This window comes from Muscardinus avellanarius (genome assembly GCF_963383645.1).
Source record: "Muscardinus avellanarius genome assembly, chromosome: 11".
Taxonomy (NCBI): Eukaryota; Metazoa; Chordata; class Mammalia; order Rodentia; family Gliridae; genus Muscardinus; species Muscardinus avellanarius.
Window position 1 is genome coordinate 86,345,898 of NC_137797.1, and position 14,626 is coordinate 86,360,523.

Consider the following 14,626-nt stretch of genomic DNA (forward strand, 5'->3'; position numbering starts at 1 on the left):
CCCAGACCTATTTTTACATTTTTATTTGGAAACAGGGTCTCCTAAGCCAGCGCGCGTGGCTGGCTTCGAACCTGCGCGATCCTCCTGTCTCTGCCTCCCAAGCGCGGGGATTACAAGCGTGCGCCACCACGCCCGGCAAGAGAGACCCTGTTTCTAAATGAGGAATAAAAAGATAGGGCTGGGGGTGTCGCGTGGAGGTAGTATGTCCCTGGTTTTCATTCCCAGTTCAAAAAAAAAAAAATAGGCTGGGTTCCATTTTCCATTTTTCAAAGAAGTGAGAACTAGTCGGTGAGCTCCTGCCGAACGGAGAGTCAGGAAAGAGCTGGCCGGGAAAGCAATGTCCTAGTAAGGAGCAGAGTTCGGGCTCATTCCTGTTAAGGGAACAGCCTCCCGGGTACTTGCGGCTAGGGCAGATAACAGCAGAGGAGTCGGGGCAGGGAACTGGAGCGCCTTGGCGACTTTACACTGACCTGGAAAACGCCAGGATAAATTACGGAGGGGGCTGGTGTTGGTGGCCCCTTTAGAAGGATCTACGCTCTATGGATTTTGTATTATTTGTGTCTCTTCCTTTTGAGTAGATGAGCCCTCCCCTGAGGAAGGACTGCCTGAGAATGGCGGTGAGGGCTGGGGGAACGATTCAGGAACCAGGTACCTTAAAATGAAATTGGCATCTTGCCTATATATAAAACGGTTTAAAAAATTACGGTTCCGAGCCGGCCGTGGTGGCGGTGGCCTCTAATCCTGGGCCTGGGAAGCGGAGACAGGACAGGTTCGAGGGCAGCCTCGGCACGAAGCGTGACTCTCAGCAACCTAGCAAGGACCTGTTTCAAAATAAAGAGCGTCGGTGAGTGCAGCTCGGAAGTAGGATGGCCCTGGACTGAATCCCTGCTGACACACACGCACACGCGCACACACACTCGCACACACACACGCACACGCGCACGATGGTGTTCAGACCATGGCTGAGAGCTGATCTGCGAGCTGCTGCTGTTCATCCCCCCCGAAGGAGCCTTCTTTCCCTTTCTCCGTGAGGCTGAGCCGGCGGCGGCGGCGGCGGCGGCCGGGAGCGGGCGCTCGGGGTCGAGCCTCCCCGGCGGCCGCGCGCGTCCCTCCCAGCCCGCGGCGCGCGCCCCCGCCCGCGCGCGCCCCCGCCGCTCAGCTGACCGGCGGGCCCGGCGCCCGCGCGCGCCCGCGCCACGCCCCCGCCCGCGCGCGCCCGCGTCCCGGCGCGAGGCTGCGGTCGGCGCGGGCCAGGGACGCGCGGAGGGCGCGGAGGGCGCGGGGCGCAGCGGCGGCATGAGCGGCGGCGGGGCGCCCGGCGCGGGCCCCTCCCCGGCGGCCTGCCGCTTCGCGCACTACTTCGTGCTGTGCGGCATCGACGCGGACAGCGGGCTGGAGCCCGACGAGCTGGCGGGTGAGGCCGGCGCGGCGGCGGCGGCATTGTTGGCGGGCGGGCGCTCGGCGGCCCCTCGGCGGCTGCGGGCCGCGGTGGCGCAGTGCGGGCGGGCGGCGGGCGGCGGGCGGCGGGAGGCCCGCGGCTGCGCGGCCCCACGCGGGCTCTGCTCGCCTCTGTGCGCGCCGAAGCTCGGCTTTATTTTCTACCGATTTATTTATTTTTAGCTAAATGGGCGAGACAAGTGACATCTGCCTGAACTTTATCGTGTCGGTGCTAAACACTTAGGTCATGGCTTTTCAGATGTGCTTGCTTTGGACAGAGCATTCCTTACTGATGGCACCAGTGTGTGTGTGTGTGTGTGTGTGTGTGTGTGTGTGTGTGTGTGTGTGGTGTACTGGGAAGAGTGTATTAAGTAAAAATAGTAAATATAACTGTTCAAGCCGCATGTGGTGGTGCATGTCCGTAATACCAGTATTTGGGAGGATGAGACAGGACGATCGCGGGTTGGAGGCCAGCCTCAGCAACTTAGTGAGGCCCTCAGCCCAAACTTAGCAAGACCCTGTGTCATAATAAAAAAATAAAATAGAGCTGGGAGTGTAGCTCAGAGGTAGAATGCCCCTGGGTTCATCCTACTACCACAGTTAAAAAAAGAAACTTTAGCCTTAAAATACCTGTAATCGCACCCTTTAGCTATGTATTGTTTTTATTAAGTTAGCCCCACAGCAAATATTTTCCACAAAAACTACAAGTCTAGTTTTAGTTAGAGCATTTTTAGAAAAGAGGATAATAGAGCACCAAGTTTTTTTTCTCTATGTGTAATTATGTAATCACATTGTTCCAACTAAGATGCTGTGTATACCATAAGAATGGTTTTGTAAGGGGGTATAGAATTACCAAAAATGTCTATAGAGACTTAGTGAGAATACTTTTTTTCTGATCAGCGGAAGAATTATTGTTCTGGGACTCTGTTCTTCCCTAAATATTTTAGGTTATTTTTGTTTGGAAACAGGATCTTGCTAAGTTGCTGAGAGCCTCATTATGTTGCTGAGGCTGGCCTCAAACCTGCTATCCTTCTGTTTCAACTTCACAAGTACTGGGATTACAAGCATGTACCACTACAACCGTTTTCCCTAAACAAATTAAACTTGTGGTACAAGCTAGATGTGGTGCCACGTGTGTGTAATCCCTGAAACAGGAGGATCACAGGTTCAAGGCCAGCCTCAGCTATTTAGACCCTGTTTCAAAATAAAAGTTTAGAAAAATAGGGTAGGGGTTGTAGGTTGGAGGTAGAATGCATCTGGGTTCCATCCCCAGTACCACAACAAACAAACAAAAAAAGTTGTATCTGGTTATTGAAGGCCTCTTTTGGGTGATGACTGATGAAAGAAAAAATAAACCAACCTGTTTTTTCTTCTCTTTTGTCTTCTAATGTTAAAACAACACCTTATAAGTGTGACCTGGGACTCTTTCTGTGTGTGTGTGATACTGGGGATTGAACCCAGGGGCATTCTGTCTCTGAGCTATGCGCATCCCCAGCCCTATTTTATTTTTGAAATAGAATCTCGCTAGGTTGATGAGAATCTCATTACTTGCTGAGGCTGCCCTTGAACCTGTGATCCTCCTGTCTCAGCCTCCCAAGTATTTGGATTATAGGCATGCACCACCGTGGCTGGCCGACCTGGGACTCTTTAGATACATTGCAACTGGCTTTAGGAAAGAAAAAAGAAAAAAGCAGTAAAACATTTTATTTTAATGCAACTCTAAATTTCTCTCTTTTTAAAGAAATAAGTAAAAAATAAAGGAAGAGCAATATCTGAGGAAAAATGGCTTCAAAGTTTCTAGAATAGACAAAAATGTAAAGATTCTAATAAATTTTAATTTATTAAATGAACCATACAGTATGGCTTTCCTTTTGCAATATTGTGTGTGTGATTAGGATTTTTACTCCTCATGAAATGGTGTATAATGTGTTTTGCTTAGTAAATTTTTATTTTATTATCATCCATTGATTCAATAAATAGATTTGTGTGTGCATATATGTGATTCTGAGGATTGAGTCCAGGGGCATTCTACCTCCAAGTTATATCCCCAGCTCTATTTTTTATTTTTTAAATTTTGAAACAGGATCTCACTAGGTTAATGAGAGTCTCACTACATGCTGAGGCTGTCCTTGAACTGTAATCTTCCTGTCTCAGCCTTCCAGGTACTGGGATTACAAGCATGTGTCACCATGCCTGGCCAATAAATAGTTTTGGAAGCCTCTGTATGTAGGCTGTGTGCTAATCACTGGGAAGAGGTAGGTGATCAAATATCCCTGCCACATCTGGGCGTGATAGTGCATGCTTGTAATCCCAGTACTTGGGATACTGAGACAGGAAGATTACAGGTTCCAAGACAGCCCTCAGGAACTCAGTGAGGCTTACATTAACTTAGTAAGAGGAAGCAAGCTGTAGGGTTCCCTAGGAGAATAGCAGTGTAGACAAAGAAATAGCACTGCAGTGACCCTGAGACAGGACATTGCCCAATTTGCGTAGGTAATAGCAAGGAAGTCAAAGTCCTAGGGCCGAGGGAAGAGGCAGGAGCGGTAAGACCAGAGAGATAGTGCAGGTGAGGTTGTATAGGGCTTCATACATAATTTTTAGGCTTCTACTTTGAGATGGAAAGCCAGTGGCTGTTTTCCAGCAGAGTAATGACAAGATCTGTTGTAGCTTCTAAAAGGATCACTGTGGCTGCAATGTTGATTAGATTGGCAGGGGCAGGGTAGAGGCAGGAGACCAGTTAGGAGACTGTTTGAGATGAGAGATGTTGGTAGTTTGATGAAGTGACAAGGAATCATATTCTAGCTGTGTAATGAGGATAGAGCCCACAGAACTTGCTATATGAATTCTATTAATATTCAAGGAGTGTGACCAAAGATGATGCCTAGTTTTTTAGGTTGAATAGTTATGACCTTCTCTACCGAAATAGGAAGACTAATGAATGGAGAAGCAAGCTGGTTATTAGTTTAATTTTGGACATGTTAAGTTTGGAGGATGTATTGTACTTTCAAGTAGAGATGTTGAATAGATAAAGTGTCTTTCAGGGAAGAGATCCAGATTGTAGATATAAATTTAAAGCCATGAAATTGGATGAACTCAGGGAGAGTATGTGTACACAGAAGAGAGGAAGCTCAAGTATTGAGTCCTAGGAGTGGGGTACTCTAGCAGACACAGGTGGAAAGGAGGAAATATCCGAGGAGATTAAGGACTGGACAGTGAGATGGGAGGAAACAGGACGATGTACTATCATGTTCTTAATGAACAATCTTAATGAGTATTCCATAGAGCTGCATTTGGAGATTGGGAAACTGTTACTAGTTTGTTTTCTGTTTCTATAACAAAATGCCCGAGACTAGGTTTATTAGAAAGAAATGAGGTTTATTTAGCTCACAGTTTCAGAGGCTGAAAATTCAAGGTTAGGGTGACCATCTGTATAACCTTCTGGTGGCTGGTATCACAATGTTGGGAATACTTAAAAAGTAGATCACACAGTGAGACAGAAGGCTAGAGAGATTCAGGGGCCTGGCTTGGTCCTTTTGTAATAATCTTAATTTCTTGTAACTAACCTAACTAACCAGGGCCCCTAGAGAAATATATTAATCCCTTCTTAAGGCAGTACCCCCAGTGACCTAATTACTTTCCATTAGGCCCTACCTCTTAATGATTCTACCTCTTCTCAACATTGTTACACTGAAGACCAAGCTTCCAGCACATGACCTTTTGGGGAACACACTCAAACCATATCTAAACTTTAGCACTGAGTTAGGCAGAAGGTTGTGTTTTGCTGCATTAATTTCTGAGTTAATGATAGTTCTCAGTGTCTTGTTTTGCTTGTCTGCAATTGATCTATTTTTATCGCATTGTTTCTTAGCAAGTTACTACCCTGCCCTATAGAGGTCTTAATTGACTTCTATTAAAATTAAATTCTGAGCTGGGCATGGTAGTGCATGTTTGTAATCTCAATAATTGGGAGGCTGAGACAGGAGGATCTCAGGTTCAGGGTCAATCTCAGCTATTTAGTAATACGCTCCGCAACTTAGTGAGACCCTGTTTCAAATTAAAGAATAAAGCCGGGCGTGGTGGCGCACACTTGTAATCCCAGCACTTGGGAGGCTGAGACAGGAGGATCGCACAGGTTCAAAGCCAGCCTCAGCTACTTAGTGAGGCTCTCAGCAACTTAGTGAGACCCTGTTTCCAAATAAAGTATAAAATAGGTCTGGGAGTATAGCCTGGAGGTGGAAAAGCCCTTGGGTTCCACCCCCAGTACCACCAAAAAAAATAAATAAATAAATAAATAAGGCTAGGGGTGTAGTTTGGAGGTAGAATGCCCCTGAATTCAATCCCCAGTGCACCCCCAATACTCACAAACAAACAACAAAAAAAACCCCACAAATTTTACAAATTGCTATGTAGACTTCCCTTAACATAAACACATCTGAGAATTCACACTCCGCAGGTGGTGAGACATTGAAATCAAATGAAGGACACATGATAGATGATGAAGTAGCAATTAAATAGACTAAGACCTTATGATGAAAGTTATCAAGGTTCCACACTCCAGTAACACCTAGGTTTAACAACGATAGAAGAGACTTATTAAATTTTAAATAGCTCTCTTAATAGCTGAAAATTATCTATCTATAATAATCCTAGTACTTGGAGGCTGAGACAGGAGGATCCAGGTTTGCAGACAGCCTGAGCTACTTAGTAAGGCCCTCCCCAAATGAATGAGACCCTGTTTCAAAATAAAGAATAAAAAAAAAATAGGCTGAGGGTGTAGCTCAGAGGTAGAATGCCCCTGGGTTCATCCCAGTACCATACACAAAAATGTATTTAAAAATAGAGAACCTGGTAATCTTATAGGATGTTCACATATATGTACTGATAAACTGGTATTACCTATTGTCCTTTTTTTGTCTTTTTTTTTTTTTTTTTTTGGTACTGGGAATGGAACCCAGGGACATTCTACCTCTAAGCTATACCCCTAGCCCTATTTTTTATTCTTTTATTTTGAAACAGGGTCTCCCTAAGTTGCAGAGGGCCTAAGTAGCTGAGGCTGTCTGGAAACCACGATCCTCCTGTCTCAGCCTCTTCAGTGCTGGGATTACAAGCGGGTGCCACCATGCCCAACTTCTCTGTCACATCTTAACTGTCGAGTTATTCTTTTTTAATATTTTTTCCCAGTCCTGGGGATGGAACCCAAGGGCATTCTACCCTGGATCCACACCCCTAGCCCTATTTTTTTTTTTTTTTCTTGTGATACTGGGGATGGAACCTGGGGCATTGTACCTCCAAGCTACAACCCCAGTCCTATTTTTTAGTCTTTTTATTTTTGAAACAGTCTCACTGAGTTTCAAAGGGCTTCACTATGTAGCTGAGGCTGGCCGCAAACCGCTATCCTCCAGTCTCAGTCTACTAAATGCTGGGATTACAAGTGTGCACCACCATGCCTGGCCCCAGCCCTATTTTTTATATTTTATTTTGAAACAGGATCTCACTTAGTTACAAAGGGCCTCACTAAGCAGTAGTTGAGGCTGTTTGTGAACCGAGATCCTCCTGTCTCAGCCTCCCAAATGCTGGGATTATAAGCATGTGCCACCACGCCCGGCTGAGTTACTCTTTTTTAAGTATTTATTTATTTACTTTTTTGTGGTACTGGGGATTGAACCCAGGGACATACTACTGCTGAGCACCCCCAGACCCCCATCTATCTATCTATCTTGAGAATTAAACACTAGGTCTTGCTAGGTTGCTTAGAATCTTGCTAGATTACTGAGGCTGTCTTCCAATCGGTGATCTCCCTGTTTCAGCCTTCCAAGTGCTGGGATTACAAGCATGTGACTGTGCTGGGCTAAAAATGCCCTTCTAATTACGGAAGCCCTCAGCAGCTTAGTGAGACCCTGTTTTAAAATAAAAAATGAAAAGGGCTGAGGATGTGTGTAACTTGGAGATAGAATGCCCCTGGGTTCAATCCCCAGTATACCACCCAAGGGCCCTCTTAGATTATGGTTGACCAGCAGTGGGTCACAACTAGCACCTGGTGGTTCTAGTATACTGTGACTCATAGTTATTTTATTTAAACTCTGAAAAGAGGAGATAGGCTTGGCTCAAGTTCAGTGAGCATTTTATTTTTGCCCTTATTTTAGATTGAATGTCACTGTTAAGACAGTGGTAAAGTGTGTGTGTGTGTGTGTGTGTGTGTGTGTGTGTGTGTGTGTGTGTGTTGTGTTACTGGGGATTGAACCCAGAAGCATTCTACCTCCAAGCTACAACTCCCAGCCTGATTTCATTTCTTATTTGGAAACAGAGTCTCGCTAGGTTGATGAGCTATGTTGATGAGAGTCTCACTACTTGCTGAAGCTGTCCTGAAGCCTGCCATCCTCCTGTCTCATCCTCTCGAGTACTGGGATAACAAACATGTGCTTTCACACCCAGCTACATTTTGGATTATTTAGCAGTATGCAAGGTTGGAATATATAGGTGATAGTCAGCCCTCAATGAAATAGAATCATATATTTATATAGTGTTTTCCATATATCTGGAGTGTTATAAGTGCATTATAGTCACTACTTCATTTGATCCTGACAGTATCCTTAGGAGATAAGCAGTTTTCTCTGTTTTACAGATGAGGAATCAAGGTAGAGAGTTAAAATACTTAACTAAGTTCATATAATAAGTGAGAAACCACTGGGCTTGGTGGGACATACCTGTAATCCCATTACTTAGGAGGATGAGACAGGAGGATTGCAGGTTTGAGGTCAACCTCAGCAACTTAGCATGACCCTGTTTCAAAATAAAATTTAAAAAGGGCTGGGGGTTTGACTTGGAGTTAGAATGCCCTGGGTTCAATCTCATGTACCAAAGGGTGAGGGGGAGGTACGAAACCTGGATCACAAATATGTCTGACATAATCTATCCATGCTCAGAATTTACCACTGCATAAACAGCCTTTTTAATAACACATGCTTGATCTGGGCTTGGTGGCACATGCCTGTAATCCCAGTACTTGGGAGGCTGAGACAGGAGGATCACAGGTTCAAAGCCAGTCTTGGCAATTTAGGGAGGCTCTAAGCAACCTAGTGAGGCCCCCTCCCCCCCCTGCCCCCCCCATACTGGGAATGGAAACCAGGGGCATTCTACCTCTGAGCTACACCCCCAGCCCTATTTTTTTATTCTTTATATTTTGAAACGGCCTCACTGAGTTGCAAAGGGCCTCACTAAGTAGCTGAGGCTGTCCGCCCTGGGTTCCACCCCCAGATCTACAAAAAAAAAAAAAAAAAAAAAAAAAAGAAAGAAAGAAAGAAAAGAAAAGAAAATTAAAAGAATATATAATTGAGCTTACTTTTATTTTTATGGATGGATTTTTAAAAAATGCAGTACTGGCGGAACATGCGTTTGTAGGCAAATGCTTTATCACCGAGCTATATTTATAAAGATGTTATTATATAAATAGAAGACTTTAGCTGGGCAGGGCAGAGTATGCTTGTAATCCCAGTACTTGGGAGGCTGAAACAAGAAGATCACAGGTTCAAAGCCAGCCTTGGCAACCTAGTGAGGCTCTTAGCAACCTAGTGAAACCCTGTTTCCAAGTAAGAAATAAAATCGGGTTAGGGGTGTGTCTTGGAGGTAGAATGCCTCTGGGTTCAATCCCTGATACCAAATAAATACATAAGTAAGTAAATAAATAAATAGAAGACTTTATATTTATTAAAAATGTTGCTATATAAATATAAGGCTTTTAAGCCAAGTGTGGTGGCCCACATTTGTAATCATAGTACTTGAGAGGCTGAGACAGGAGGATCACAGGTTTGAAGGCAGTCTCAGCAACTTAGTGAGACCCTGTTTCCAAATAAAAAATAAATAGGTGTGGAGGTATTGTCTGGAGGTAGGCCCCTGGGTTCCATTTCTAGTGCAAAAAGAAAAAAAAAAAAGGCTTTTACTATGAAAATAACCAGATAGCCGGGCGTGGTGGCGCACGCTTGTAATCCCAGCATTCGGGAGGCTAAGACCGGAGGATCGCGGTTCGCGGACAGCCTCAGCTACTTAGTGAGGCCCTCTGCAACTCAGTGAGACCCGGTTTCAAAATAAAGAATAAAAAGTAGGGCAGGGGGTGTAGCCCGGAGGTCAAATGCCCCTGGGTTCCATCCCCAGACCCGCAAAAAAAAAAACCAAAAAACTATGAAAATAACCATTTTATTTTCTTTTTAACTACTTTGCTTTTTTTTTTTTAAACTGAGTTTTATCTATCTTTTCATAGAATAAATTATTGTCTATCACTGTGTGATTTTTTTTTTTTTTTGTACATGGGATATAACCCAGGGGCTTTTTACCTTCCAGTTATACCCCCAACTTTTTTTATTTTGTTTTTTGAAACAAGGTCTTACTAGGTTGCTGGGATTTGCCTTGAACCTGCTATCCTCCTATCTCAGACTCCCTTGGTATTAGGATTGTAGGTGTGCATACAGCTTTATTTGTCTTTTTTCTTTGGTGATGGTAGTGGGAATTGAGTACCATGACATCATTCTACCTTTGAGCTATACCCCTAGCCCTTTTTATGTCTTAAAAGTGTCTTGTTCTCCTCTTTATAGTTAAGGAGGCTGAAGTTTAGTGAGTTATTGCCCAGAGTCATATAGACAATAAAGAGCAAAGCTGAGATCCCACCGCAGGCTGCCTGGCTCCGGAGTGACCCTTTCCATTGTGACCAGCTGTCTGCAACTGCTGGTTGACCCATTAGTAGACCTGCCAATTATGAGGGGGTCACGTGTAATTATTCACAATAGTAGACATACTGAGGTTAAAAATTAAAAACATTTTTAAAATGAGTGAATTGAATTCAAGGATTTTCTTCTAATATTGTCATTTTTATTTCATTCCATTCCTATGTGCTTTTCTTGGGTAGAAGAAAAAGGTGTGACATTGTACAAATCATACTAGTAATTGTGCATAGCCTTATAATAATGGAAATTTAAAATATTTTGATGCTCTTGTTATCTACGATCTTCCTCTCTCACCCTCCCAAGTACTAGGATTACAAGCATGTGCCACCACGCCCAGCTTCCCCTCTAGACTTCTTTTTTTATTTTTGCTATACTAGCGTTGGAACCCAGGGGCATTCTACCTCTCAGCTACACTCCCAGCCCTACTTTTTATTCTTGATTTTGAAACGGGGTCTCACTGAGTTGCAAAGGGCCTCACTAAGTAGCTGAGGCTGTCCGTAAACCGCAATCCTCCTGTCTCAGCCTCCTAAATGCTGGGATTACAAGCATGAACCACCACACCTGGCTCCCTCTAGACTGTGCCAGTATTGGAAAATTGCTTTGGTATTAATTTCCAAAATGTAAAAAATAGTCAGGGCCTGGGTGCTATGTAGACACTCAAGCAGGGTGGGGGCGGCAGCTGTTACAATGCAGAGTTCCTTTCTCCCTTTGCACTTCGTTCTAATGATTAACCTATAGTAAAAGCCTTAGACAATTGAAGCCTTTAGCCCTAAAAATGTATAGAGGCGATCAGTGCCTCTGTTGGCCTCCTCTCCTCTGTGACCTGGCCTGGCTGTAGGAAAGGTAAACTTTGTGTGCTGCTTCAAAGCACCCTAGTTGATGAGCAACCAATACTGCCCAATACAGTCGAGGCAAAGGCCAGGTAGATTCTTGACCCCTGCACTTAGTAAGTGCACTGTCCAGAGACAGAGGCACCACCTGGCTAAGGAATAAGTTACTGGCCCATTGCCTTGGTAATGCTGATGAGAAAGATACCAACACAAAATCCATATAAAGGCCTGGGTCTCAAGAAGGGGTAGAGTTCCATTTTCGGGCTCTCCAGCATGTGTGCCAGCATGCTGCTTTTTCCTTCTTTTCTCTACTTCCTACTGATTTTATAATAAAGACTTGTTAAAGCTGCACCAAGCTGCCTGTTAGTTTTAATTTTTCTATTCAACAAATTTTAGTTGAATAAGAAAAAGAGCCTTCACACCATTTAAAACATAACATAGACTTAAACATATTTTGTTCATTGAGGACATGCATGAGAATGTGTTTCTTAACACTTAGACTGATCTAGATTGTTCTAGTTTTTTTTTCTCAGTCACAAAATTGATGGTGTTTGGGAAAGCTTTTAATCTGAGGCGTGCAGTAAAAAGGAGATAGAATTATATGTTTAGGATTGTAGAATCTTAGGTTCAACCAGCTATGTCAACTAAAGTGCTGAATCCTTACCTATAACTTGTAGACCTTTAGATTTAAAACTGTGAAACCCAGTTTGTTTGTTTGTTTGTTTGTTTTGTGGTACTAGGGGTGGAACTCAGGGGCTTTTCTACCTCCGGGCTATACTCCCAGATCTATTTTATACTTTATTTGGAAACAGGGTCTCATTAAGTTGCTGAGAGTCTAAGCAGCTGAGGCTGGCTTCGAACCTGTGTGATCCTTCTGTCTCAGCCTCCCAAGCACTGGGATTACAAGACCAACAATATTCTTCCTTTATGTTTGAATTTCTTATCAATTTTTTTTGCAATAAATTAGGACTAAAAAGGGCAGAGAGTGATTGTTTTCCTTGGGCAGCTGAGATGTGAATTTTTTTGAGGGGAAGTGAGAAGCATTGCATTCTTTTTTTTTGAGTATTTATAATGCTGGAGATCAAACCCAAGACCTCACACTTGCTAAACTTGTACCCCCCCCCAGTCCCCAATACTCTTGAATAGTGCCCTGATGCGAAAGTCCTTCCTTGTCATGAGAATCACAATTGGAATTCCATGACAATGAGATATTGATTTTTTGTGTGTGATAGTGGGGATTGAACCCAAGGGCAATTCTAATCTCTCAGATATTCCTCCCGTCCTAATTTATTTTTCATTTTGAAACAGGGTTTTGCTAAGTTGTTGAGGCTGCCCTCGAACCTGTTACGTCTTGTCTTAGGATCCCAAGTACTGAGATTATAGGTGTGCACCACAGTGCCCAGCTTGGGATATTGACTATAATAAGAATAGTTTGAGCAATAGGAACTTAGAGAATGTTATAGGTTTAAAGTTTATGGTGGTTACCTGTAGCACCATGGTATTTTGTTTTATTTTCTAGGTAAATTTATCTTCACTTTAAGTTTAAATTTAACCTTTAAGGAAATATAAATGGCTGGGATAATAAGATAAGAGATTGTTAAAAATGTTTTCCATCCCTCACCTCAAACGTATTCTTTTTGTCTGGATTTCAGAATATTCTGGCTCAGTTCCAGGAAAATGAGCTTTCTTATTTCTTTCTTTCTTTTTCTTTTTTTTTTTTTTTTTTGCTATTGTTCACAAGAAGAGTGACTGTGATTTTAGTTTATTAAAACAGACATTGATACCACTAAGGTGATTATGCCAAAATAGGTTATTTTGGTTGGTTATTTTCACTTCTGTCTGGCAGGGCTTATTTTTTCATTGGCAGCCCTGGCTACAGTCTGATTTTAATTAAATATGTGAAACCTGTGTGTGCCAGATGCCAGAATGTAAAATCTTCATAGTGGAAGTACTCAGAGGCCTCTTTTTTCTTTTTTTCCGGTACTGGGGATGGAACCCAGGGGCATTCGACCTCCATGCTACACCCCCTGCCTTATTTATTTTGAAACAAGGTCTCACTAAGTTGTGGAGGGCCTCACTAAGTAGCTGAGGCTGTCTGCGAATCGTGATCCTCTGGTCTCAGTTTCCCGAATGCTGGGATTACAAGCGTGCGCCACCACGCCCAGCTTATTCTTTATTTTTGAAACAGGGTCTCACTGAGTTGCAAGGGGCCTCGCTAAGTAGCTAAGGCTGTCCGCGAACTGTGATCCTCTGGTCTCCGCATCCCGGATGCTGAGATTACAAGTGTGCACCACCACGACCGGCCTCAGAGGCCTCATTTATAGTGAACCACTTGTAAACCATCTTGTCCCTGGTGGAAAGAGCCAGTGGGGAGACAAAGGAGGGGGTATGGGTGGAAACTGGTAGAAAGCAAATTAAAAACACATGCTATTCCAGTTTTCTTTTTCCATTCTCCTTGATAACTCTCTCAGCCTTCTCTGACTTGAAGGTTATACCCCTGACCTATTTTTTTTTATTGTTTTATTTGGAAATAGGTTCTCACCTGTTTCCTTTCAAATAAGTTGTTGAGAGCCTAAGTTTCTGAGGCTGGTTTTGAACCTGAGATCCTCCAGTCTCAGCCTCCTAAATACTGGGATCATAAGCATACACTACCACATCTGGCTGGCCTCATGGAGTTTGACTGCTTGATAGTAACCACGTAAGAGTTTTTTGGGAAGCCGGGCATGGTGGCGCACGCTTGTTCGGGAGGCTGAGACTGGAGGATTGCGGTTCGTGGACAGCTTCAGCTACTTAGGCCCTCTGCAACTACTCTTTGAGACATTGTTTAAAAATAAATAAATAAATAAATAAATGAATAATAGGGCTGGGGGTGTGTCGCCCCTGGGTTCTATCTCTAGTACTGAAAAAAAAAAAACAGAATAAAAAATTTTGAAGATTACACGGGTAGTGCTACACACCTAATCCCTGTATTTGGGAGGCTGAGACAAGAGGATTGAAGGTTTGAGGACAGCCTCAGCAGGTAGTGACACTCTTACTTAGTGAGACTTGTTTCCAAATAAATAAAATCTGGCTTGTAGTGTAGCTTGAAGGTAGAATGCCTCTGATTTTAATCCCCAGTACCACAAAAATAAAAAAAGGAAGAAAAAAAAACAGTTATAAAAGAATGTGGGGTTGGGTGTGGTGGCACATATTGTAATCCCAGTACCTAGAAGGCTGAGACAGGAAGTTTGCAGGTTTAAGAACAGCTTCAGAAATGTAGTGAGACCCTCCAGTTTCAGCCTCCCAAGTACTAGGATTGTGTGCACCACCTTGCCCAGGTACAAATTAGTTTAAAGCAAACATGAATTGCCAAGGATTAGTGGCAACATAAGTACAAATCAACTATCAACTCTGCCTAATCAGAGTTGTAAAGCCCATCCTTCCCAGGAATTGCCTCGGGGTTCAGTTCCCAGTACCACAAAACAAAACAACCAAAAACAAAACACCAAAAACCTACTTTATTTAGAAAAAGAATGGCTAAGCTTTCACAGCACTTTCTTTGTCCTGTTTTTTTTTTTTCAGTGCTGGGGATGGAACCCAGGGGCATTCTACCTCGGATCTATACCCCCAGCCCGATTTTTTATTCTTTATTTTGAAACAGGGTCT

General features: G+C 43.5%; 1 protein-coding gene across 3 annotated transcripts in view; it reads left to right on the forward strand.

Annotated features, from left to right (window-relative positions):
* Window positions 1-1,296: 1,296 nt before the first annotated feature.
* DENND5B (DENN domain containing 5B) overlaps window positions 1,297-14,626 on the forward strand; it is a gene marked incomplete at both ends in the record, with an annotated part of 170,963 nt that continues 157,633 nt past the window's right edge. For all 3 annotated transcript variants that reach the window (XM_080706507.1, XM_080706508.1, XM_080706509.1), the window contains one exon: window positions 1,297-1,414. In XM_080706507.1, the coding sequence (XP_080562633.1) occupies window positions 1,297-1,414 (118 nt within the window). The remainder of the gene's footprint in view (window positions 1,415-14,626) is intronic.